This window comes from Panthera tigris, chromosome A3, assembly GCF_018350195.1.
Source record: "Panthera tigris isolate Pti1 chromosome A3, P.tigris_Pti1_mat1.1, whole genome shotgun sequence".
NCBI classification, from domain to species: Eukaryota; Metazoa; Chordata; class Mammalia; order Carnivora; family Felidae; genus Panthera; species Panthera tigris.
In genome coordinates, this window is record NC_056662.1 from 60,781,848 (window position 1) to 60,803,319 (window position 21,472).

General features: G+C 40.6%; 1 protein-coding gene across 4 annotated transcripts in view; it reads left to right on the forward strand.

Moving 5' to 3' along the window:
* The first annotated feature begins 7,363 nt into the window (after window positions 1–7,363).
* Window positions 7,364–21,472, forward strand: part of MGAT4A (alpha-1,3-mannosyl-glycoprotein 4-beta-N-acetylglucosaminyltransferase A) — a 115,303-nt gene continuing 101,194 nt past the window's right edge. For 3 of the 4 annotated variants that reach the window (XR_006215661.1, XM_042981220.1, XM_042981222.1), the window contains exons 1-2: window positions 8,395–8,498; window positions 11,889–12,215. Coding sequence is in view for 3 of the 4 variants with exons in the window: in XM_042981220.1 (XP_042837154.1) it covers window positions 12,122–12,215 (94 nt within the window). In the remaining variant the exon portion in view is untranslated. Of the gene's footprint in view, window positions 7,439–8,394; window positions 8,499–11,888; window positions 12,216–21,472 lie in introns of those variants that run through there. The other variant, XM_042981221.1, reaches the window with a different exon arrangement.

Genomic DNA, 21,472 nt, shown 5'->3' on the forward strand with positions numbered 1-21,472 from the left:
TCACTATAGTTCATTTCTGAAGTGATATGGCATTTTCAGTTGCATCTGAGACACCCATATTAGAACATTAATTTACTGAAGACAACCGTCTTTCTCTATTCTCCTTTCGCTTATCATATGCCTTGTGATTTTGATCCTAGATCAATTTAAAGTTTAAAGTAGGAAGCACAAGCAAGGCAAGGAGCAAATATTTACTAAGCACCTCTAGTCGAGGTGTGCAGATGGACTGTATAATAGCAGCTCAGTAAATATTTGTTTGATAATCCTAAAACTCATAAGACCCATTTTCTTTTCTTTTTTTTAATGTTTTATTTATTTTAGAGAGAGTGCACATGAGCAGGAGAGGGGCCAAGGGAGAGAATGACAGAGGATCCCAAGCAGGCTCCACACTGACAGCAGCAAGCCCCATGTGGGGCTCCAACTCAAGAACCGTGAGATCATGACCTTAGCTGAAGTTGGAAGTTCAACCGAAGGAGCCATCCAGGTGTTCCCCCATTTTCTTAAATTCAGATAAAAATGCTACAGCAATTCTGTAGTTGGTATCAATGACATGAGAACTTCTTTACCCTTGAATATTAGAATTTGTTATAATATTGCTTAAAAAAATTTTTTTTAAATAAAAAAAATTATTTATTTTTGAGAGACAGAGAGAGACAGAGCATGAGTAGGGGAGGGGCAGAGGGTGGGGGGAGACACAGAATCCGAAACAGGCTCCAGGCTCTTAGCTGTCAGCACAGAGCCTGACGTGGGGCTGGAACTCACAAACTGCGAGATCATGACCTGAGCTGAAGTCGGACGCTTAACCGACAGAGCCACCCAGGCGCCCCTATAGTATTGCTTTTTTTAAAAAAATATTTTATTTATTTTTGAGAGAGAGCACACAAGCAGGGGAGGGGCAGAGAGAGAGGGGGACAGAGGATCCGAAGCAGGCTCTGCACTCACAGCAGTGTGCCTGATGTGGGGCTGGAACTCACAAGCCCTGAGATCGTGACCTGAGCTGAAGATGGATGCTCAACTGACTGAGCCACTCAGGTGCCCCAATATTGCTTTTCAACTCAGAAATCATCAGTGCTTTCCTCTTATCTGATCCTGAGGCTGGAACTCTATTGCATTCTCCTCCGTGACCTGCCCCATTTCCCACAGTGCCTCTGCTTACTCCCTCCCACCCAGGTGTCCTGAACAACCAGTGTGCACTGACCTCTGTGTGTGTGTGCTCCTTCTCTTGTAATGCTTATGTCTTTTTCCCCCTACACTTGCTTGAATCCTACACCTGTTCTTGAAGGCTCAGAGCAAGTGTGTCTTGTTTCACAGAGTCCTCCTTCAATCCATCAATGAACCCTTGCAGAGTAGCTCCCCTGTGCCTGCCATACATTGCTTAATAAGATGTTCCCTAACCACAAGCAATAACAGCTGAGTGAATGAGGCACCTAAGTCAGCAGAGTATATTGGGGCGGCCCAGCTGTTTTCACTTAGCAAAATACAGAGAAAATGGTAACATTCTTCATGGCCCCCAGGCTGCCTGCAGCTGGAGGGTTCCGACTGCCCCAGATCTGACCCAACCACTCGAAAGGCTGAGAGGTGTCAAAGCTTGCTCTTCCTCCAGCTAACACCAGCCTGGAATCTCAGGAAAATGGTACAGTGTGATGAATCCATAGGTAGGAGTAGGGATAGGATTGCCATGGGTCCCTCTCCCAGGTTTGGAGGTAAGGACGGGCTTTGCAGGGAAGTGGCAACCAGCTGAATCATGAGGGATGTTAGCTAGCCAAAGAGGGCAGTGGAATGGGGATGGGGAGTGAGTTGCTTGAGCCTGTGCCACTTTGTGGAAGGGAGGGAATGGTTCAGGATGGCATGGCTTGGCTTGAGGGTTAGAAGAATGTGGCTCCAGTGGCAAGCAGGCATGAGACAATGAGAGCCTTGGGTGTTCTTCCAAATAGATTGTGAACTCCTTGAGGGTTAAGACCACATTTTACAATTCCGTGTCTTCTAGACTACTGATCACGTAAGGGCTTAATACAGCATCATTTGATAGAAAAGTCTCTCTTTACTAGCGACAGTGTTGTGATGGCTGCCCATGAGACAGGTTAATGGTCTCTTTTGGGAACAATGTGAATGTGAACTGTGTTTTCTAGAGTTTGTATAAGTCCCACAGGAGCGGAAAGATCTGACAGCCTTACAGTTCTCCATTCCCTCATGTTTCCAGGACAAGCTTCTGGTTTCGCTTTCAAGAATGCCTGACATAGCTTTTTATTCTGACACTGGGTCAGTTATCTACCCATCGTCTCTGGTCTCACACGTGCTGCCTTTGTGTCCTCGGCTCTGCGATACTGGAGCTGGGAGTGAGCTAGCTACAGTTCCCCCGGCTTCCTGGAACTTTCTGTTAGTGTCTGCCAACAGGAGGCACTAGCTGGAGATCAGAAGGCATATGAAAGAGAGAAGCTTCCTGCTTCTGCCACCAACAGTGTGGCAGTTGCTTGAGGTTGTTGGCAACAGCTGCATGAGCTGAGGGGGTAGGGTGATTGCTGCCTGCCACCCAGGTTGAGGAAGCATTTTTTAAGGGTTCCATAACCAATAGCAGTAGTTCTTCAATAGTGCAGTAGCAGATGCAAGCTCAAAGTTTCCACCTACGGGCGTTAGCAGCCCCTGATCCTTGGGTATCCATCCTGCTTTCTCTTTGCTCTTCACCCCCTTCTTTCTTCATCCAGCCCTTTCAATACCTTTGCAATCAATCTCCTGTGTATTAATTCCTCTGTCCAAAATACCTAGAATAGTTTCTTTTTTCTTCTCTGACTGGTCCTTGACTGATACAGACATGTACTTGTAGGGCTGTGATCAGTCATTATAAAAGAGGGTAAAGAAATACTGGGTTATTATGAACAAAGGGACAAAGATTATGTTGTCTAGATATCCATAGCTCCAAATGGCATACTATTTGGAAGTCATGATCCTGAGTGTATTTTTGTTAAAATTTTTTTAATGTTTATTTATTTTTGAGAGAGAAGGAGACACAGAGTGCAAGTGGGGAAGGGGCAGAGAGGGAGACAAAGAATACGAAGCAGACTCCTGGCTCCAAGATGTCAGCAGAGAGCCCAATGCGGGGTTCGAACCCACGAACTGGGGGATCATGACTTGAGTCAAAGTCGGACGCTTAACTGACTGAGCCACCCAGGTGACCCTGAATGTATTTTTCGAGTTAAGGTTTTTATTCTGTTTGAAATAAACTGATAGAGTAGCACAGTTGAACTGCTGGAATTGGTTTTATGCATGGATGGATTTCAGATGCAGGTCTGTTGATCCAGCATCTTTTACAAGTACCAAATTCACAGAGGAAGAAAAAAGAAAAAAATCCCTAAAGCGTGCTAATTCTCTGGTGCACAATTCTCTTCCACTGTGCCTTCAGAGTATACATCAAATATAATAAAACCAGTGAGTCAGCTTTAATGGTGTGGCTAAAAAGGGAGTGATCCCTCCAACCCTCCTAAACACTCTTGGCAGAGACTTTTCCTGCCACAAGGCATTGCTGATTGTTCTAACAATGCCTGGAAGAGAGCCCTTTCCTGGTAAGATGGTTGGATTTTCTTTTGTCTTGGGGCTTTCCTTGAACAAATTTTAGCTATGTCTTATACACATATGCAAACACCACTGACCATAACACTTAATAGTGAGGTCTTATAATTCCAAAATTACATAGTCACACAAGATGGCTTTTGTCTGAACAATCTGATAGACCCATTTACCCCAACAGAGTGAATGTGAATGAAATAGGAAAGGCATCTTTCAAGGTTTCTCTCACATGGAGATGAGCAAAGGTGTGAGGAGGAAGGGTAAAAATAAATAAAAATAATTTAGTTCTCTGCTGTCCTTCATCTGGATTAGCCTTAATGTCCACCTAGAGTTGAATATTAAATAGGTTGGTTCTATTTGAATTCTCTTGTTAATTTCTTGGCCTTTGTGTGCTCTGTTTGATTACATGACAGAAACAGTTGGGACACTGTGCCTGAAACACATAACCTTTTACTTCCTACCCTGGTCCTGGTTCCCCTGTAGCTTCTAGACTATAGTGATAGAGCACACTGTTTATCAAGTGAAATGAGAGAGTTCCTGCCACTTCTCAGAAACCATTTAAAAAAGCCAGGAAGGACCTGCCGGTGTGATTCCTCTTGAAGCCTTTACAATTTAAAGAAGATTCCATTTAAGCAAGAAGCCAACAAACCAGAATCACTTTGATAAGCACTCATATATGATGCAGTTTGATTGCTAATGTATGGAAGGGACTAGAGTTAAAGAGGACTAAAGATCATGTGCTTGATTTCTTAGAAGTTGATTGTTGTAGGCATGGCCTCACCAACAACTACGCACCATGAGAGCAATAAAGGGAAAAGATTAGCTTCTGGTGTGTACTCGGCTTTTTGCTCAGGTATTACCTTCAGGAAGACTCCCCTGCCCTGAGAATCTGATTGATGGCCCCATCCTATCTTCTATTCTAGTGCCTTGAATTTGTGGCACTGTCTTGGGATTTAATTCCTTACCCACCACTCCCACTAGTTTGTGAGTGTCCTGTGGTTAGATGCCAGGTGCCTCTGTACCTCATAAATACTCAGAAAACATGGAAAGAACATAGCAGTTTTGTTGGGGACAGAATACAGAATGGTGAAGTTACAGGCAGAACTTCTTGCCTAAGCATTTCCCTTATTTCCACTGACTGAATTAAAGGCCTGGACAAGGCAAAAAGAGAAACTGTAGAGTAGAGAAGGAACAAAAAGGGAATAATAGAGGAGGAGAATCATCACAGAAAAGATAAGAAAAAGAGAAAGGACTCAGTGGGGTTTGGAATGACTGCCTTTATTAAACAGATACCATAGATTCTGGAAAATCCAGAATCGTGTGCTCTGCAGTTAGGATGAATGAACAGCCAATTATGATCAATGCCTTGGAGGCACATATTCCATGTCTTTCCAATTCTTAGGACAATGAACTGAAATCCAGATTTTCCTGAGCTAAAATGTGAATGGTCTGTGACCAGTTTAACTGTATGGCCAGATTTCTTCCCAAACCTGCCCTCCTGCTGACAGGGAGAAGCAACATATTATGAAAAAGGCCCCCAAAGGAAAGCAGTTGTGATTTTTGTTTTGGTTTTTGTTTGTTCTGCTCACCTTCTGTCTTCTGCTGTAGGTTTCTCCACTAACCAGTGTCCAAAGGGAATTCCTGCTGTCTTCCTGAATAAGCCCATTGAGTCTGTAACTGAAACTTGTCCTTCCAGGCTTTCCTTTCTCCTCTGACATATGCCTCTGCTTACAGAATGTTTGCGAATGCTTTCATTTCCTTCTTTCACTGAGAAGGGGAAAAATGGAGAAAGTGGAGAGAAACATATCTTTTTAATATTCATCCATTCAACAAAATTGGTCAATTGCTGAGGGCTTGAGCAGAGAGGTAGTGTGGTGGAATGATGTAGGGGCTCTGGAATCAAACAGACCAGGATGTGAATTCTGGTTCTATCATTTACTGGCTGACTAAATTACTATTTGTATCTGCCAAGTTAGTCTCCCAGGGCCTCAGTTCCTTCCTCTGTAAAATAGGAACAGTAGCTACCTGTGCTATTTGACTTTTTGGCCAATCCTGTGGGCATGGCTTGGTGGCTTTCTTCATCATTTGTCAAATGGCAGAGCTTTCTCCATTTGCAAGAGGGAGTGTGCTTGTCTGTCATTAAGAGCAATGTATAATAAGACCTAGGATTTTCCAATCCCAAAATATATTTTAGGCAAGATGTATTAAACAATGTCTCAGATGGTCTCAGTCTTTATTGCTTTCATCTGGTCATGAAATCTTATTGCCAGCTTGCTACCAGGAAATGTCTTTGTCATAGAATACAGTAAATCTGACTCTCAGGCCACCAAAGCAGAGAGAAAAGTTGTCATTTAATGTCATGGCTGTCATGCCTAAGTTATGTTCATGGTGGTGGATAGTAGATGAACCTTTTTGTCTGTTTCCCCTGAATCAAGAGAGGACCACAGGAGGAAGGGAATCATGTATCTCTTCCCTGACCTTTAAAACAGGTCAACATTCAGAGAGAAATATCACCATGGAAGAACTAAGAAACTCATACATATCATAGCTGATTGTTAATTACTGTTACCTTGAGACAAAAAAAAAAAAAAAGCACGGGGGTGGGGGTTGGATTTTTCTGGGGAAACAAACCATTGAGGTTTGCCTCTTAGTTTTGAATTTTTGGATTGCTGTTTTCTAAAAAGAATTTGGGAGCTTGGCAAGAAGAAGGGTGTCTCCTTGATCTTCGGCCTCTCAATTCCCTGTAAATATTAACTTGCAGGGTTGTTGTTGGGATTACTGTAATGGTTAAAATAACACATCTTTGGTGTATTATCCAAAAGATGATGTGCCCAACTGTAGTTACTATTAACCCAAGTCGCAGTACCTATGAATACTAAGCAAAACAGAGGCAGACCGCTCAGGCTCTCTATAGTTGATTATCTAGTTGGTTCTGAAGTTAACTTCAAACGTTTTGACATGGTGAACGACTGGAACACGGGGCTCAGGAGAAAGGGTCAGGACAGGTGATGAAGCGGAAAAATCAAAGGCGTTAACACCCAAATGATCTGCCTTTAAATCTTGTATTTCTCCTTCCTATGCTTACGCTAGTCCTTCTTCCTGAGTCCCAGCAAATTGGGGATAGCGATGCCTGTCGCTGGGGATGCCCTGAAGGTCAGAGATGGACGGTGAGGCTGGAACTACGGGGCCTCGGAAGCTATTGTTTGAATTAGGGCGGGAGCCGCCCCTGGGACTTGTCGCCCGGAGGAATGCTGCCCAGGCTGGACGGTCGGGTAACGGGACAGCAGCTGGGGCTAGGGGCTCGGACTGAGGCAGCCCCGGGTGGTCGGGTCGCGAGCCCAGGCGGAGGCCGAGGGCTCCCTGGGGCCTTGCGTTGGCAGCCTGAGCTGCCTCTGCATACGCCGGGGAGGATTAAAACCAGATGTGGCGGCGGGGCGGCGCGGAGACGCCAAGCTCCCGGAGCCTGGGGCCGGAGACCAACACGCCGCTCCAAACCTCGCCGTGACATTAAATGAAGGGGGAGAAAAGGATCTCAGGAGAGTTATATGGGCTGCGAGACGGCGCCCCTAAATGACAGCCAGGCGGGCCACTGATGCGAGCAGCTCGGCCGCGCGGGGGCGCTCAGTGGAGGGCGCGCAGCACCGGCGGCCAATGGCTGGCGGGGTCGCGGGCGGGGCCGAGGGGCGGGGCGGCCGCGGCGCTCCAGCGGCGGGGGCGGAGTCGCGCTGGGGAGGCGGGGCGCCCGGCAGCGGCGGCGGCGGCAGCGGCGGCCACAGCAGCCTTGGCGGCGGCCGCGGCAGGACTGGCAGCGCCAGCGGCGGGTGAGGGGCTTGCGGCTCGCGGCTTGTGGCGGCGGCGGCGCACGGGCTGCCTCGAGGTAGGGGCGCAGGGCGGCTGCGCGGAGGGGCGCGGGATGGAGGGGCGGTGCCGGTTTCTGGGCTCTGAGACGCTGGGGTCGCGGAAGATCCACCTGCTGGTAACGGAGCCGCCCGCGCCGCGGCCCGACCCGGAGCTCGCGCGTCTCAGGCTGCTGCGGGGCCGGCTCCGGGCGCGGGCTGGGCCTCGGGGCGGGGCGCGGGCCGGGACGCCCTGGCCGCGCGGTCAGCCCCGCGCCACCGCTGTCTCTGCTATAGACCCTCGGTGCCGTGCTCTCTCCCGGTGGCCGGCAGGGCGCCTGGTGCGTTTCCCGGCGCGGCGGGGCTCGTTGACTTTGGGGCAAAGTGGAGGAAAGTGTGGGCTTGGGGGGTACTGGGGAGAAGGGAGAGTTGCCCGCGGGACCCGGCAGTCCCAGGGCCCACACCGGTCCCGGAGTCGGCGCCTTCGCCGGGCCAGGGGCAGGTGAGGCGGGGGCCAGGAGGTCCCGGGCATTGAGGCAAGGGCTGCTCCCGCCGTGGCGGAGGAGGCGTGCAGCTGTCGTACTGAATATTTCTACAAAGTGAAGATGCGGGGGTCCGGTATGAAAGAGTACCCCCATCCCCTCAGGCCCCAGTTCCCCCTGAAGGAGGAAGCTGCAAGTGGGACCCTTAGGTTGGGTCTGGGTGATTGCACAGAGTGTACCAGGTGACACCTCCAAGGCGTGTTTTATGAGCTGGCAGTCATACCACTTGCGCGCCCGCTTTTATTTCTCGAAGCGTGTGTTTCTCTGGAGCCCATTCATTGCTTACAATCCGAATTGCGAAATATAAGCAGACATAATATATGTTTTTAATGCTTCCCATGTATCTTGCTGTTGTGCTTTTGCCGTCGGACGAATTCTCATAAAAAATAATGACAACAACGTTCGTTGGAATTTAGAACCTAAATTTAGAATCAATAATGCGTTTTTTGGTTTGGTCTTTCTGAATGTTAAAAAAATAGTTTTATTAACAGGTTATCATGGCAGAGGTTTCTTTAGCCCACACTTGTAAATCTGAAAACGCACTGGATGATGAAATTATGTAAGCTGTATTGATGAAAAATATTAATCATTTTATAAATTTAAAATAAATTAATTTTTCCATAATACTGTGTATAAAGTTATATAGGTTATAGTTATATAGAAGCATTATGGATTTCATGCTTCTGCCTTTCATTCCTCAGGCACCTCTGTCCTGTCTGTGGGATTATTAGGGAATATGCCAAGTGTTCAGCAAAGTGTTCTCAGCCATAAAACATAGTGAATATTTAAGAGAACACTTTAAAATACAGTTTCTTGTATCTCATAATAAAATACAGGACTGCAGCCCTTAAAGGGAAGTTAACTAAAACAGACTTTTCAGTTTGAGATCTAGAGTTTGAAGTTCCATTCATCTTTGTCAGGGTGAAGAAGATATTAGTAATTTTAGCCACTTCCTTTTTTGTTTTTCAAGATTCAGATGTGTTAAGTAATAATCTCAGAGATTAAGGTGTTAGATTACCATTTTTGCAAATGTGGACATCGATAAAGAATAGGCGTCACTTTGTTTCTTGCCTTAGGCAGTTGGTCAATGCATAGGGCTCTTGGCTGTCCAGCCTGTGACTGCCTCTTCTGGTTGAAGACCGTGGAGATCATTAGTTTTGTTTTTGTGGAGTCTTCACTTACACTGTGCAGTTAAACTTCGTTGGTGTGGAAACTCTAATTAAAATGTGTGACTACATTCCTACTGAGTAAAATGCTCTTACATTTCTCCTGCAGAATTTCAGGTCTTATTTGTTAAGTAGAATTGATAAGTATCTTCTTCAAACCAGAGCTTAATAGCTTCCTGGATCAAATATTTAATATTCCATATATTTTTCACACGTTATTAATAGTATATCTGTAGTCTACTTTGATTTTAGAAGTCATTTACTTTTACTGTCTCTACGTATTTATACTGAGTTTTATTATATGGGCTTACTTTGTATTTAATAAAACTATTTAAAAATATCCTTTATTTTAGGATTCTTTCTTTACTTCCCCATAATTATTAATTGGATGTTTAATAACCTGTATATTTTTAGATCTTTTACCAGGACAAAATCCTTCCTGAAGTAGGGGTAGGGCTAAGTATATAACAACAGAAAGTTATATGCATTTTTATATAATGTCACACCAGGATTATAATTCTACGTTATATAATTCACTGAGTTATCATATCTCTTTTTATAATCAGAACTCATTGTGTGCTTACTGATATAAGATAATGCCACGAAGGTTTTAAGTTCTAAACCACTAAATGTGGGTGTGTTTGACGTTCATTTGTCTTAACTATAGAAGGTGAATAACTTTGGTTTTAAAAAATACTGATAACTTGTGAGAATACCTTTGGAGTTCCTTGTTTTCAGATAGTAATAGGAAGCAAGGAAGTAGAGTTCAGTGCTTCTAGAATATTATACTATAGTGAGAGATCTACTGGCCAAGGAAAGTTAAAAGGCATGCTGGGTGTGTATGTGGGATGGGGGGAGGGGTGCTTAGCCAAAGGTTACAGGAAGTGAGAAATTCTTTTAAAGTTTCAGGTTTTAAATTTGGAAATTTCCTATGAAATTTTCATCTTTTTTCATAATAGATCAATATTTGTTATAGTATAGAAAATATTTTAAATTCACACAGTTAAAGATAATGCCTCAGGAAGGGTCTCTAGACTTTGAGTGTCCCCAGCCCTTCTCTTCATTCTTCCAAGCTGCTGGTCACCTAGTTTGAGAGGGAAAGGGTGGTAGGTCAGAGCTTGAACTTTGGAGTCCTACAAATTAGGGTTCTTTCTCTGAGTTCATTTCTCTTGTGTGTAAAATAGGGTTAGTAATGCCTGTCTCATTAAACCTGAAACAGTATAACCTTGTGTGTGTCAATTATACTTCAGTTAAAAAAATGCCTCCCTCATAGGGTTTTGTGAAGATTTAAAGCATATAATAGATGCATAGGAAACACTTGGTGAGTTGTAGTGTCTTATCATTGATACCATTAGTACTATGCTCTAGACCAGTGGAGATTTCTAGTAATGTTCAGTTTTACAAAGTAGCTCAGATGGTAGTTTCTGAATTGCCTACAAATGGCCACTTTAATCAGCCATACTTTCTTGCTGAGGAAATTGTCCCTTGGGCTTGTTCGGCATTTTTGGAGGTGCATTAACTCAACCCACTAGAGTATGCCTTAGTATATTTCCAAGTGCATCTTGTGGTCCCTTTGAGGCCGCTGGGAATCAATGCACATCTTAGAGTGCCTGACATGCTCCCAAGGGAATGACACTGGCTGTGCGTAGAGTAGACTAAACCAGTGGCTGGCTGCAGTGTTTTGTTTGTTTGTTTGTTTTTATTTTTACATAGTTAACTTTTATGGAGAACCTATTAAGTGCTGGGTGATATGCGTAAGTGCTTATAAGGACTTGATTTAATTTGATTTTCTCAACAGCTTTGTTAGATGGGTGGTGATCTCCAGATTTTCTGAGTTAAAACAATGCTAACTGATGGTCCTAGGTGATACAGTGCGCTGGTTGGTTGCTGCATTTTCTAAATGCCTGAGTATTCCCAATTTACACCTTAGGAGTAGGTTAGTTACTGGAAAAACGACACTTATTTCATGATTATGATAAATAGCAGTAATAACTGTAACCTGTTATTTATAACATTATGTGTGTCCTAGAGGAGGAGCCAGGAGGGGCTTTTTTCTCACTTTATGGATGAAACTGCAAGGCCTAGATAAGTGCACACTGGAAGTCATATAAGTAATGATGTTGCTGTATCTAGAGCTCAGGTTTTTTTGATGTTTGCATATTGTAGTCTGTCGTTTTTTCTTAATATTTTTAAAATGTTAACTATTACTTTGCAATAGGAAATCTAAGGAGAGCGACAGTTACGCTACTTAGAACTGTTGTGTGATCTTTGGAGTTATCAGCTTGGAATCTTTGGCTTACTATTTGTTTAACAAGTCTCATAACTTCCCCCTTTAAATAATGAACCATTACTTTCTTTTTTTTTTAATTAAAAAAATTTAATGTTTATTCTTGAGAGAGAGAGAGAGTGAGAGTGAGCATGAATGGGGGAGGGGCAGAGAGAGAGAGGGAGACACAGAATGTAAAGCAGGCTCCAGGTTCCAGGCTGTTAGCACAGAGCCCGACCCAGGGCTTGAACTCAAGAACCACAAGATCATGACCTGAGCTGAAGTCAGATGCTTAACCAACTGAGCCACCCAGGCGCCCCGAACCATTACTTTCTTTTCTGGAGGAGAAAAACCACATAATTCTAGTATATTAAATGAGTTGTTTAGATGTGAGGATAATCTTTGTAGGTAGAGTTTAGCCCAACCAAAAGTCTGTTTATAATGGTGAATAATAAATGAAGAAACTAATATTTTGCATTATTGAACAAGTTTTTCTTTCTTTTTTTTCCCTCAATAGGAAGAAAGAAGCCTGAGACATCAGCCTATGAAGACTGAAGACCATCCTGAATAGCAATTATGAATGGTGTTGCTGCTAGTCTTGTTCTGCAGAGCATCTGAAATGAACCTCTCTTATTGATTGTTTTTATTGGCCCAGAGCCAGGAGTACTGGATTCAGTTGACTTCACGATTAAAAGAAAACAGTTTTGGTTACCATCATAAACATATGAACCATTGTGATGGTGAAATGAGATGAGGCTCCGAAATGGAACTGTAGCTACTGTTTTAGCATTTATCACTTCGTTCCTTACTTTATCTTGGTATACCACGTGGCAAAATGGGAAAGGTAAGGAAAATATCTCCAAAAAAGTGCATGAAATGTAGTAGGCTTTTTGCTTTGTAGATGGTGCTTAAATGCTTAGGTTAAATACCCCAACAATCTGTATGTTTTATGTTCTCTGCTGGTGGCCTGCTAGTTTATTTCTGACACAGCAATGAAACCATGTTCTTGGACAGAGGAGATGGAGAATTTCTAATTTGAATGGGGTTTGTTTTCGATTTCTTATAATTACACTTGGAGAAATGGATACTGATCAGTGGTTATATTATACATGACAGCCAAGTTGAATAATAAAGACTTTTGTTTTGGCATTTTATTTTTATTAAACATCATAAATGTTTAATAAGCTTCCTTGTACTGGATGTTGTATAAAGTACTTAAAAGGACACACTCAGTGCCTTCATGAAATTTACATGCTGATTATACTAATGATTTGGTGCTGTGTAGTTAATGATTTAAACTACATGTGTTGACAGATTGCTTTTTGGGCAAGAGAATTTATGAAGTGGGTGAGGATAAATTCTTATTCAAAAATTAGAAACAAGTTTAAAGTTTATTGTGTTCAGACTTTTGAACTGTGCTTTTAAGGAAGGATATTTGTTCAGTGATATTCAGGGATAATGCCTTTCTTTGCTTTTTTTTTTTTATGTTTATTTTTTTTTTTTTTTGAGAGAGAGAGAGAGAGTATGCCTGAATGTGGGGGAGCATGAAAGGAAGAGGGTCAGAGAGAGGGGGACAGAGGATCCGAAGTGGGTCCTGCACTGACAGCAGGGAGCCCCAGCCTGATGTGGGACTTGAACTCACAACCTGCTAGCTGGATCATGACCTGAGCTGAAGTCGGAGGCTCAACTGAGTGAGCCACCCAGGCACCTAGCCTTTCTTTGCTTTTTTGAAGAGAAAATATTTGGAGTAAATTCCCACCCACATTTTTTACTTGTCTCCATTCCTCATGTTAAGCTAAGGATTGTTGATGTCAAAGAAGGATGGAGGTATGTATTTGGTTTGTTAGAATCAAGTTAGAGTAGTCATCACCACCAGGTTCTTTGAGAGTCCTATTGCTGGCAGTATTTTATTAACTTGTGTGAGGATAACTGAAAAGGTGGATTCATTATTTAATTTTCCTCTGGTGTATATATAGATATGTATATATACATGTGTATATATCTGTGTGAGTATGTATTATAAAGTAAACTGATTAAAGTGAAAAATATGATCTGTTCTTTGAGCAAGTATATTAGTTCCCTTTTCTGAGTTGGGCTGTAATTTTGAGAGGAACTATTGGGGGTAAAAATTGATGAAAAACTTGCTGAAGACCTTTATTCTTTGTGGACAAATATATACATTTTAGATGTCATTTTTTAATTGTATCATAAGAAGACATACTTAGGAAGAACTTTAACTAGTTAATTTAATCAAACTGTTAATTGTCCCAGACATGAACAAAACAGATTACTGGCCTTAAAAGTTTCCTAATGAAATAAGAGAATTGACCATAGGAGAACATATGGATTTTTTTCTTATCAGGAAACTTATCTAGTCAGAGTTATAGTAATGGAGAAACTTGACCCTTCTTACTGTGTCTTATTTAAAGGATTAAAATTTTTGGAATCTCCATTTCATTCATCTTGTTTCTTAGGTAAAGGCATTGTAAGCATTATTTTCTTTTTGTATTAAGTTGTCTTTGGAATAAAAAATTTAAAAATATAAAGATTCTTTCAACTGTGGTATTAGATACACAGTCTGTTGTCTTTGATTATCTTTCTTTGAACATCTCTGTAATCCTTCCATGCATACTCTTCTGCTCTGTTTTTCTTAGTGTTTTGTCTGTACTTTTTCAGGTGTCAATAGAGGACTCCTGTTATGGTTATGTAAAATCCTCTGTGTTTTAATGTTATCATTTATATAATAGTTTAGCTGCTGAACATTTGGATACTTTCTAGATCATTCTGGTGGTCAGATAGCCTGGATTTTCCAGAGCAGGCCTCATTCCAGATACTCGATTCTAGTTTACTCATAAACCATGTGCTCTGATTTTTATATTGAAAGCACAGTTTCCATTATCACTGACTTTGCTGGGCTAGTAGTTTTTATTTTTCATTCACTCATTGGTCCCTTTCATAGCTACCTATCCTGCCTAGCACTGTATTAAATGCTATGAATATGAAAAGAAATAAGAAACTTAACACCTCTAAACTCAGGGACTTCTAGGGAAAGATGCAGGTACACAAATATGATACCATCAATAGATTGAGATACAAGTAATAGAACAGTGCTGGGGAAGCATATTACATGTTATGTATGATTTCATTTAATCCTTATAATGACCCTGGGAAGAATTATACACCCTTTCAAAAGATGAGAAAACCAAGGCAGAGTGGTTAAGAAACCTGCCAAGGTCATACATTTAAGTGGAAGAGTGAAGTTTGAACTCAATCATGCTGATTCCAGAGATTATGCTCTTAGCTACTGGTCTGCTGCCCAGAAGAACAGAGACAGAGGCTACTAATTCTTGAGTCATTTCACAGAGGAATAATAAATATGAAGGTGATGCTGGGAAGAGTAGTAGACAGTGGGCATATCAGGTGGAGGGAGTTCTATGTGTAACCACAAAGTTCTAAAGTGGCATAAAGTATTTGTGTCTTGGAATTATGAAACACTCAGTTTGATTGGCACATAGGACTCCTAGACTGTCAAAGTTTAGTTGGTAAATGCAGTGCAGTTCCTATCATATTTTTTCACAGGTCTTCATTCAACACTTGGAAGAATACATGAGCTGGTCAGTGGGATTGGTATAAATTTGGGAGAATGTTAGGAACTCAGCCTGAGGAAAGATGGACTTTGGTCTGCAGGGTATGCAGAATTCCTACCTAAAAATGCGGCAGAATTCTAATTACATGGAATGGACGGGTTGGGAAAGTTTTAAGAAGTTGTGAGAGTGGGACTAGAGTTATTACACATCCCACTTGTAGCTGGGGTTCTCCTAATGAACTTTCTCCTTTGGTCAGGAACAATCCAGAAATTGGGGAAGACCAAACAAGCAGTCTGTATCTCCATATATAACATTCATGTACATGTTTCTGCATGGACATATGTTTTCATTTTTGTTGGTATTTGCCTAGGAGTGGAATTGCTGGATCATGTAATAATTCTATATATTTAATCATTTGAGGATCTGCCAGACTGTTTTCCATAGCAGCTGGGCCATTATGCATTCCTTCCAATAGGGTGTGAGGGTCCCAATTTCTTCACATTCTTGACAACCCTTATTATCGGGCTTTTTTAAAAAAATATTTATTTATTTTGAGAGAGGGAGAGTGAGAGCATGATTGGTGGAGGGGCAGAGAGAGAATCCTAAGCAGGCTCCTTGCTGTCAGTACAGAGCCTGATGCTGGGCTCCATCTCACAAACCATGAGATCATGACCTGAGCCGAAATCAAGAGTCAGACGCTTAACTGACTGAGCCACCCAGGCGCCCCTATCTGGCTTTTTGATTCTCATCCTAGCGGTAGGGAGATGGTATTTTATTGTGCTTTTGATTTGCATTTCTCTGATGACTAATGATGTCCAACATCTTTTAATATACTTTGAACAATTTGTGTATATTCTTTGGAAGATTGTCAGTTCAGATCCTTTGCTTACATTAAAAAGGGGTAATTTATCTTTTTATTAATTTGTAAGAGTTCTTTGTATATTCTAGATACAATTTCCTTATCAGATATATGACTTGCAAATATTATCTCCCATTCCATGGGTTGTCTTTCACATTCTTGATGGTGTCCTGTGAAGCACAAGAGTTTTAAATTTTGATGAAGTTCAGTCTATTTTGTTGTTGTTATTGTTCTTGCTTATGCTTCTGGTGTCATATCTGAAAATTCATTACCAAATCCAAGATAATGAAAATTCTCCTATTTTACTTGTTAGAGTCTTGACCTTTGATCCATTTTAAGTCAGTTTTTGTGTGTGGTATGAAGTAAAGGTCCAACTTAATTCTTTTGCACATGGCTATCCTGTTGTCCTATCACGCTTTGTTTCAAAGGGTAGTTTTTCCCATTGAATGGTCTTGGTACTCTGACTGAAAAATCAGTTGATCATAGATGTATGGATTTATTTCTGAACTCTCAATTCTATTCCATTGATATTCCTTGTGCTAGTACTACACTATCTTGATCATTGTTGCATTGTAGTAAGTTCTGAAATTGGGAAGTGTAAGCCCTGCTACTCTATACTTTTTCAGGATTTTTTTGGCTATTTTGGGTCCTTTGCAATTCCATGTGAATTTTAGCATCCATTTACCAGTTTGTATAAAGAAGTCAGCTGGGATTATGATAGGATTGCACTGAATCTATAGATCAGATTGGGTTGTATTACCATGTTAGCAATGTTAGTTAGGTCTTCCAGTCCATAAAGCATAAGATTTCATTTATTTAGGTCTTTAGTTTTTTTCAACAATTTTTGTGTATGATTCCACAGTGTAAGTTTTATGATTTTATTAAATTTATTCCTAGGTATTGTATACTTTCTGATAGCATTTTAGAGTTGTTTTGTTTTTTTTGAATGGAGTTTTCTTAATTTTACTTGTCAATTTTCATGTCAAGTGTATAGAAAAAACCATTGATTTTTATATATTGATCTTGTATCCTGCAACCTTGCTGAGCTTATTTATTCCTTAAAAAATTTTTTTTTAATATTTATTTTTGAAAGAGAGAGAGGGAGACACAGAATCTGAAGCAGGCTCCAGGCTCTGAGCTGTCAGCACAGAGCCTGATGCGGGGCTCGAACCCATAAGCTGTGAGATCATGACCTGAGCCGAAGTCAGGTGCTCAACCAACTGAGCCACCCAGGCACCCCTATTTATTAGTTATAATAATGGATTCCTTAGGAGTTTCTGTGTCCAAGATCATGCCATCTGTGAATAGAAATAATTTTCTTTCTTTCTTTCTAGTCTGGATGCCTTTTATTTCTTTGTGCTGTTTAATTGTCTGGCTAGAACCTCCATTTTAGTGTTAAATAGGAGTGGTGTAAGAGCTGACATCTGTGTCTTGATCTTACGGAGATCTGAGAAGTGTTCTCTTTTATTTGTGGAAGGTAAGTATTCTTTGAACGTTTGGTGGACTAAGCACTGACGTCATGTGGGCTTGAGCTTTTTTTTGTGGGTAGTTTTGTGATGACTGATAGAATCTCACACATGTTACAGGTCTTTTCAGATTGTGTATTTCTTCTCTGGTCAATTTCTGTAGGTTGTATTGTTCTAGGAATTTGTCCATTTTGTTTAAGCTATCTAATTTGTTGGTGTACAGTTCATAATATTTCTTTGTAATTCTTTCTACTTTTATAAGCTCAGTAGAAGTGCCCCTCTTTTATTTCTTTTTCTGATAGTTCTAGGTTTTTTTTCTTGGTCAAACTATATAAAAGTGTTGATTTTGTTGATCTTTTAAAGAACCAGCTTTTGGTTTCTTGATTTTCTCTACTTATTCTTTGTTTCATTACTTTCTACTCTAATCTTTATCCTTTTCTTCTGCTTCTTTTAGGTTTAGTTTGCTCTTCTTTCTTTAGTGCAGGTAAGACTTTTTTTAGAAGGCAAGATTATTGATTTGTGATCTTTTTTCTTTCATGATGTGGACATTTATAGCTATAAATTTCCTTCTAAGGACTGTTTTAGTTGCATCCCATAAGTTTTGGTATGTTATGTCTTGCTTTTAATTCATTTCAAAGTAATTTCTGATTTCTTTTTAAATTTTTTTTCTTTCACCAGTTGGTTGTTGAGGAGAGTCTAGTTTAATTTTCTCATATTTGTAAGTGTCCCAGATTTTTCTGTTATTGGTGCCGAATTCCATTCCACTGTGGTCAGAAGACATGCTTTGTATTATTTCTATCCTTTTAAATTTATTTAGGTTTTTAAAAATGACCTAGCATATGGTCTGTCCTCTAGAATGTTCCATGTGCACTTGAAACTGTATATTCTGTTGTTGTAGCGTAGAATGTTCTGTAGATGTCGGTCAGGTCCAGCTGTTGTATAGTGCTATTCAAGCATTCTGTTTCCTTGTTGACCTCCCATCTAGTTCTATCCATTATTGAAAGTAGAGTATTGAAGTCACCAACTATTGTAGAATTATCTATTTCTCTCTTCATTTCTGTTAGTTTTTGCTGCATGTATTTTGGTGTTCTGTTATCAGGTGCATATATTTTTTATTTTACTTTTAAATAAATTTTTTTAAGTTTATTTATTTTGAGAGAGAGAGAGAGAGAGAGAGAGAGAGAGAGAGAGAGAGAGAGATAGCATGGGCAGGGGAGGGGCAGAGAGAGAGGGAGACACAGAATTGTAAATAGGCTCCAGGCTGCAAGCTGTCAACACAGTCTGATGCAAGGCTGGAACCCATGAACTGTGAGATCATGCTGAGTGAGCCACTTTGGCGCCTCTTATTTTCAAATATTTATATTAGTTTTATATTATTTACTTATTATTATATATTCCCACTTTATCTCTAGGAACATTTTTGTTTTAAAGTCTGCTTTGTCTGATATCACTATGGCCACTCCAGCTTTTCTGTGGTTTCTGCTTGTATGTTTTGCCTTATTACATTCTTATACTTTAAACTATTTATGTCTTTAAATCTACAGTTTGTCTCCTGTAAACAATATATAATTGGATCATGATGTTCTGGATCTAGTCTGACAATGTCTACCTTTTGTTTTAGGTTTTTTTAATGAGTCTTTTTTTTTTTTAAGTTTATTTATTTATTTTAGAGAGAGCATGAGCAGGGGAGGGGCAAAGAGGGGGAATCCCAAGCAGGCTCCATGCTCTGCGCTGAGCCCGACATGGGCTCCATCCCATGATCCTGGGATCATGACCTGAGCTGATATCAAGAGTTAGATGTTTAACTGACTGAGCCATCCAGGTGCCCCTACCTTTTGATTGGGCTGTTTATCCATCCGTGTTTACTGTTACTGATATAGTTTGATTTATATCTGCCATCGTTTTGCTTTATCCTTTTGTTTTTTTAAAAAATTTATTTTTAAGAGAGAGAGAGACAGAGAGAGTGAGTGAGCACGAGTGGGGGAGGGGCAGAGAGAGGGAGATACAGAAACCGAAGCAGGCTCCGGGCTCCAAGCTGTCAGCATAGAGCCTGACATTGGGCTTTAGCTCACAAACCATGAGATGATGATCTGTGAGGAGGTCGGATGCTTAACTGACTAAGTCATCCAGGCACCTCTGCCATTATTTTGTTTTTCATATGTCTCACATCTTTTTAGTTCCTCTTTTTCTTCTTTACTTTTTTTGCATTGATTGTTTTCTAATGTAGCATTTTAATTTCATTAATGACTTTTTTCATTCTATTTTGAGTAAAATTTAGTGGTTGTTCTAGAGTTTATCATATACAGTCTCAAGAGAAACTGTTTCAGATTTATACTAACTTAATTCCAGTAATATATAGAAATGTTACTCCTATATAGGGCTCTTTTACCCCCCCTTTTGTGTTGTTGTTGTTGTACACTTCACATCTGTCAATATTATAAACCCAACAATACAGTATTATTATTTTACCATCTGTTATTTTCTTAGCACATTACAGCTTTATTCTCACTTACCTCCTTTGTTCTGTTATTGGCAAGTATATTACATTTCCATGTGTCATAGACTCAGCAATATGTTATATGCATATCATTTTATACTGTTTTTATTTTATTTTATTTTTTTATATATTTTTAAAAGTTTATTGATTTATTTTGAGAGTGAGAGGGTGTGAGCAGGGGAGGGGCAGATAGAGAGGGAGAGAGAATCCCAAACAAGCTCCATGCTGTCAGCACGGAGCCTGATGCAGGGCTCTATCTCAAGATCTGTGAGATCATGACCTGAGCCAAAATCAAGAGTCACATGCTTAATTAACTGACTGAGCCACCCAGGCTCCCCGATATACTATTTCTTTTTATTTTTTATTTATTTATTTTAATGTTAATTCATTTTTTGAGAGAGAGAGTTCAAGTAGGAGAGGGGCAGAGAGAGAGGGAGATAGAATCTGAACCAGGCTTCAGGCTCTAAGCTGTCAGCACAGAGCCCAATGTGGGACTTGAACTCATGAACCATAGGATCATGACCTGAGCCTAAGTGGGACACTTAGCCAACTCAGCCACCCAGGCACCCCTACTATTTCTTTTTTAACTCATTTAAGAGAAAGAAAAAAATATGCCTTAACAGTGTCTGTTAAAATTATGTAATCACTGGTGCTCTTCGTGTGGATTTAAATTACTGTCTAGGAGTACTTGCTTTCAGCTTAATGAATTCCTTTAGTATTTCTTGTAAGGCAGTTCTGCTAGCAATGAATGTTTTCAATTTTTGTTTCTCTTGGAATATGTGTATTTTACCTCCATTTTTTATTTTTAGTTTTTATTACATTTTTTAAAATGTTTATTTTTGAGAGAGAGCGAGAGAGACAGAATGCAAGCAGGGGAGGGGCAGAGAGAGAGGGAAACACAGAATTTGAGGCAGCCTCCAGGCTCTGGGCTGTCAGCGCAGAGCCCGATGCAGGGCTCAGACCCAGCAACCGTGAGATCATGACCTGAGCCAACGTCGGACACTTAACTGACTGAGCCACCCAGGTGCCCCTTACTGTCATTTTTTTTATATAAAACTCTGCTGGACTTAGCAGTCCTGGTTGACAAGGTTTTTGTTTTGTTTTGAAGTGCTTTGTGTTATCCCACTGCCTTTAGCCTCCAGTATTCTGAAAAGTTAGCTGTTAATCTCCTTGGGGTTCCTTTATCAGTGATGTATTATTTTTCCTTTGTGGTTTTTAAGATTGTCTTATGTTTGACTTTTATCGGTTTTACCATGATGTGTCTTTGGGTCTTGTTTCCTGGATGAGTAGATTACTGTTTTTCAGTAACTTTGGGAGATATTCAGTCATTTTCTTTGAATATATATGTATTTTTTACCATTCTCTCCTCTCTCCTGGTATTCCCAGTACTTTATGATGGTATTCTTAATGGTATTCCAAATTTCTCTGAGGTTATTCATTTTTCTTCATCCTTTTTGCTCTTTCTTCAGTTTACATAATCTCTACTGATCTGTCTTCAAGTTGGCTGATTCTTTCTTTTGCCAGTTCACATCTACTTTTGAGGCCTCTAGTGAATTTTTTATTTGTGTTATTGTACTTTTCAACCTCAGAGTTGGCATTTGGTTCTTTCTTAAAATCTCTGTTTCTTTATTGATACTCTATTTGATGCAACATGGTCCTACCTTCCTTGTTTAGTGAAGTTTTCTTTTAGTT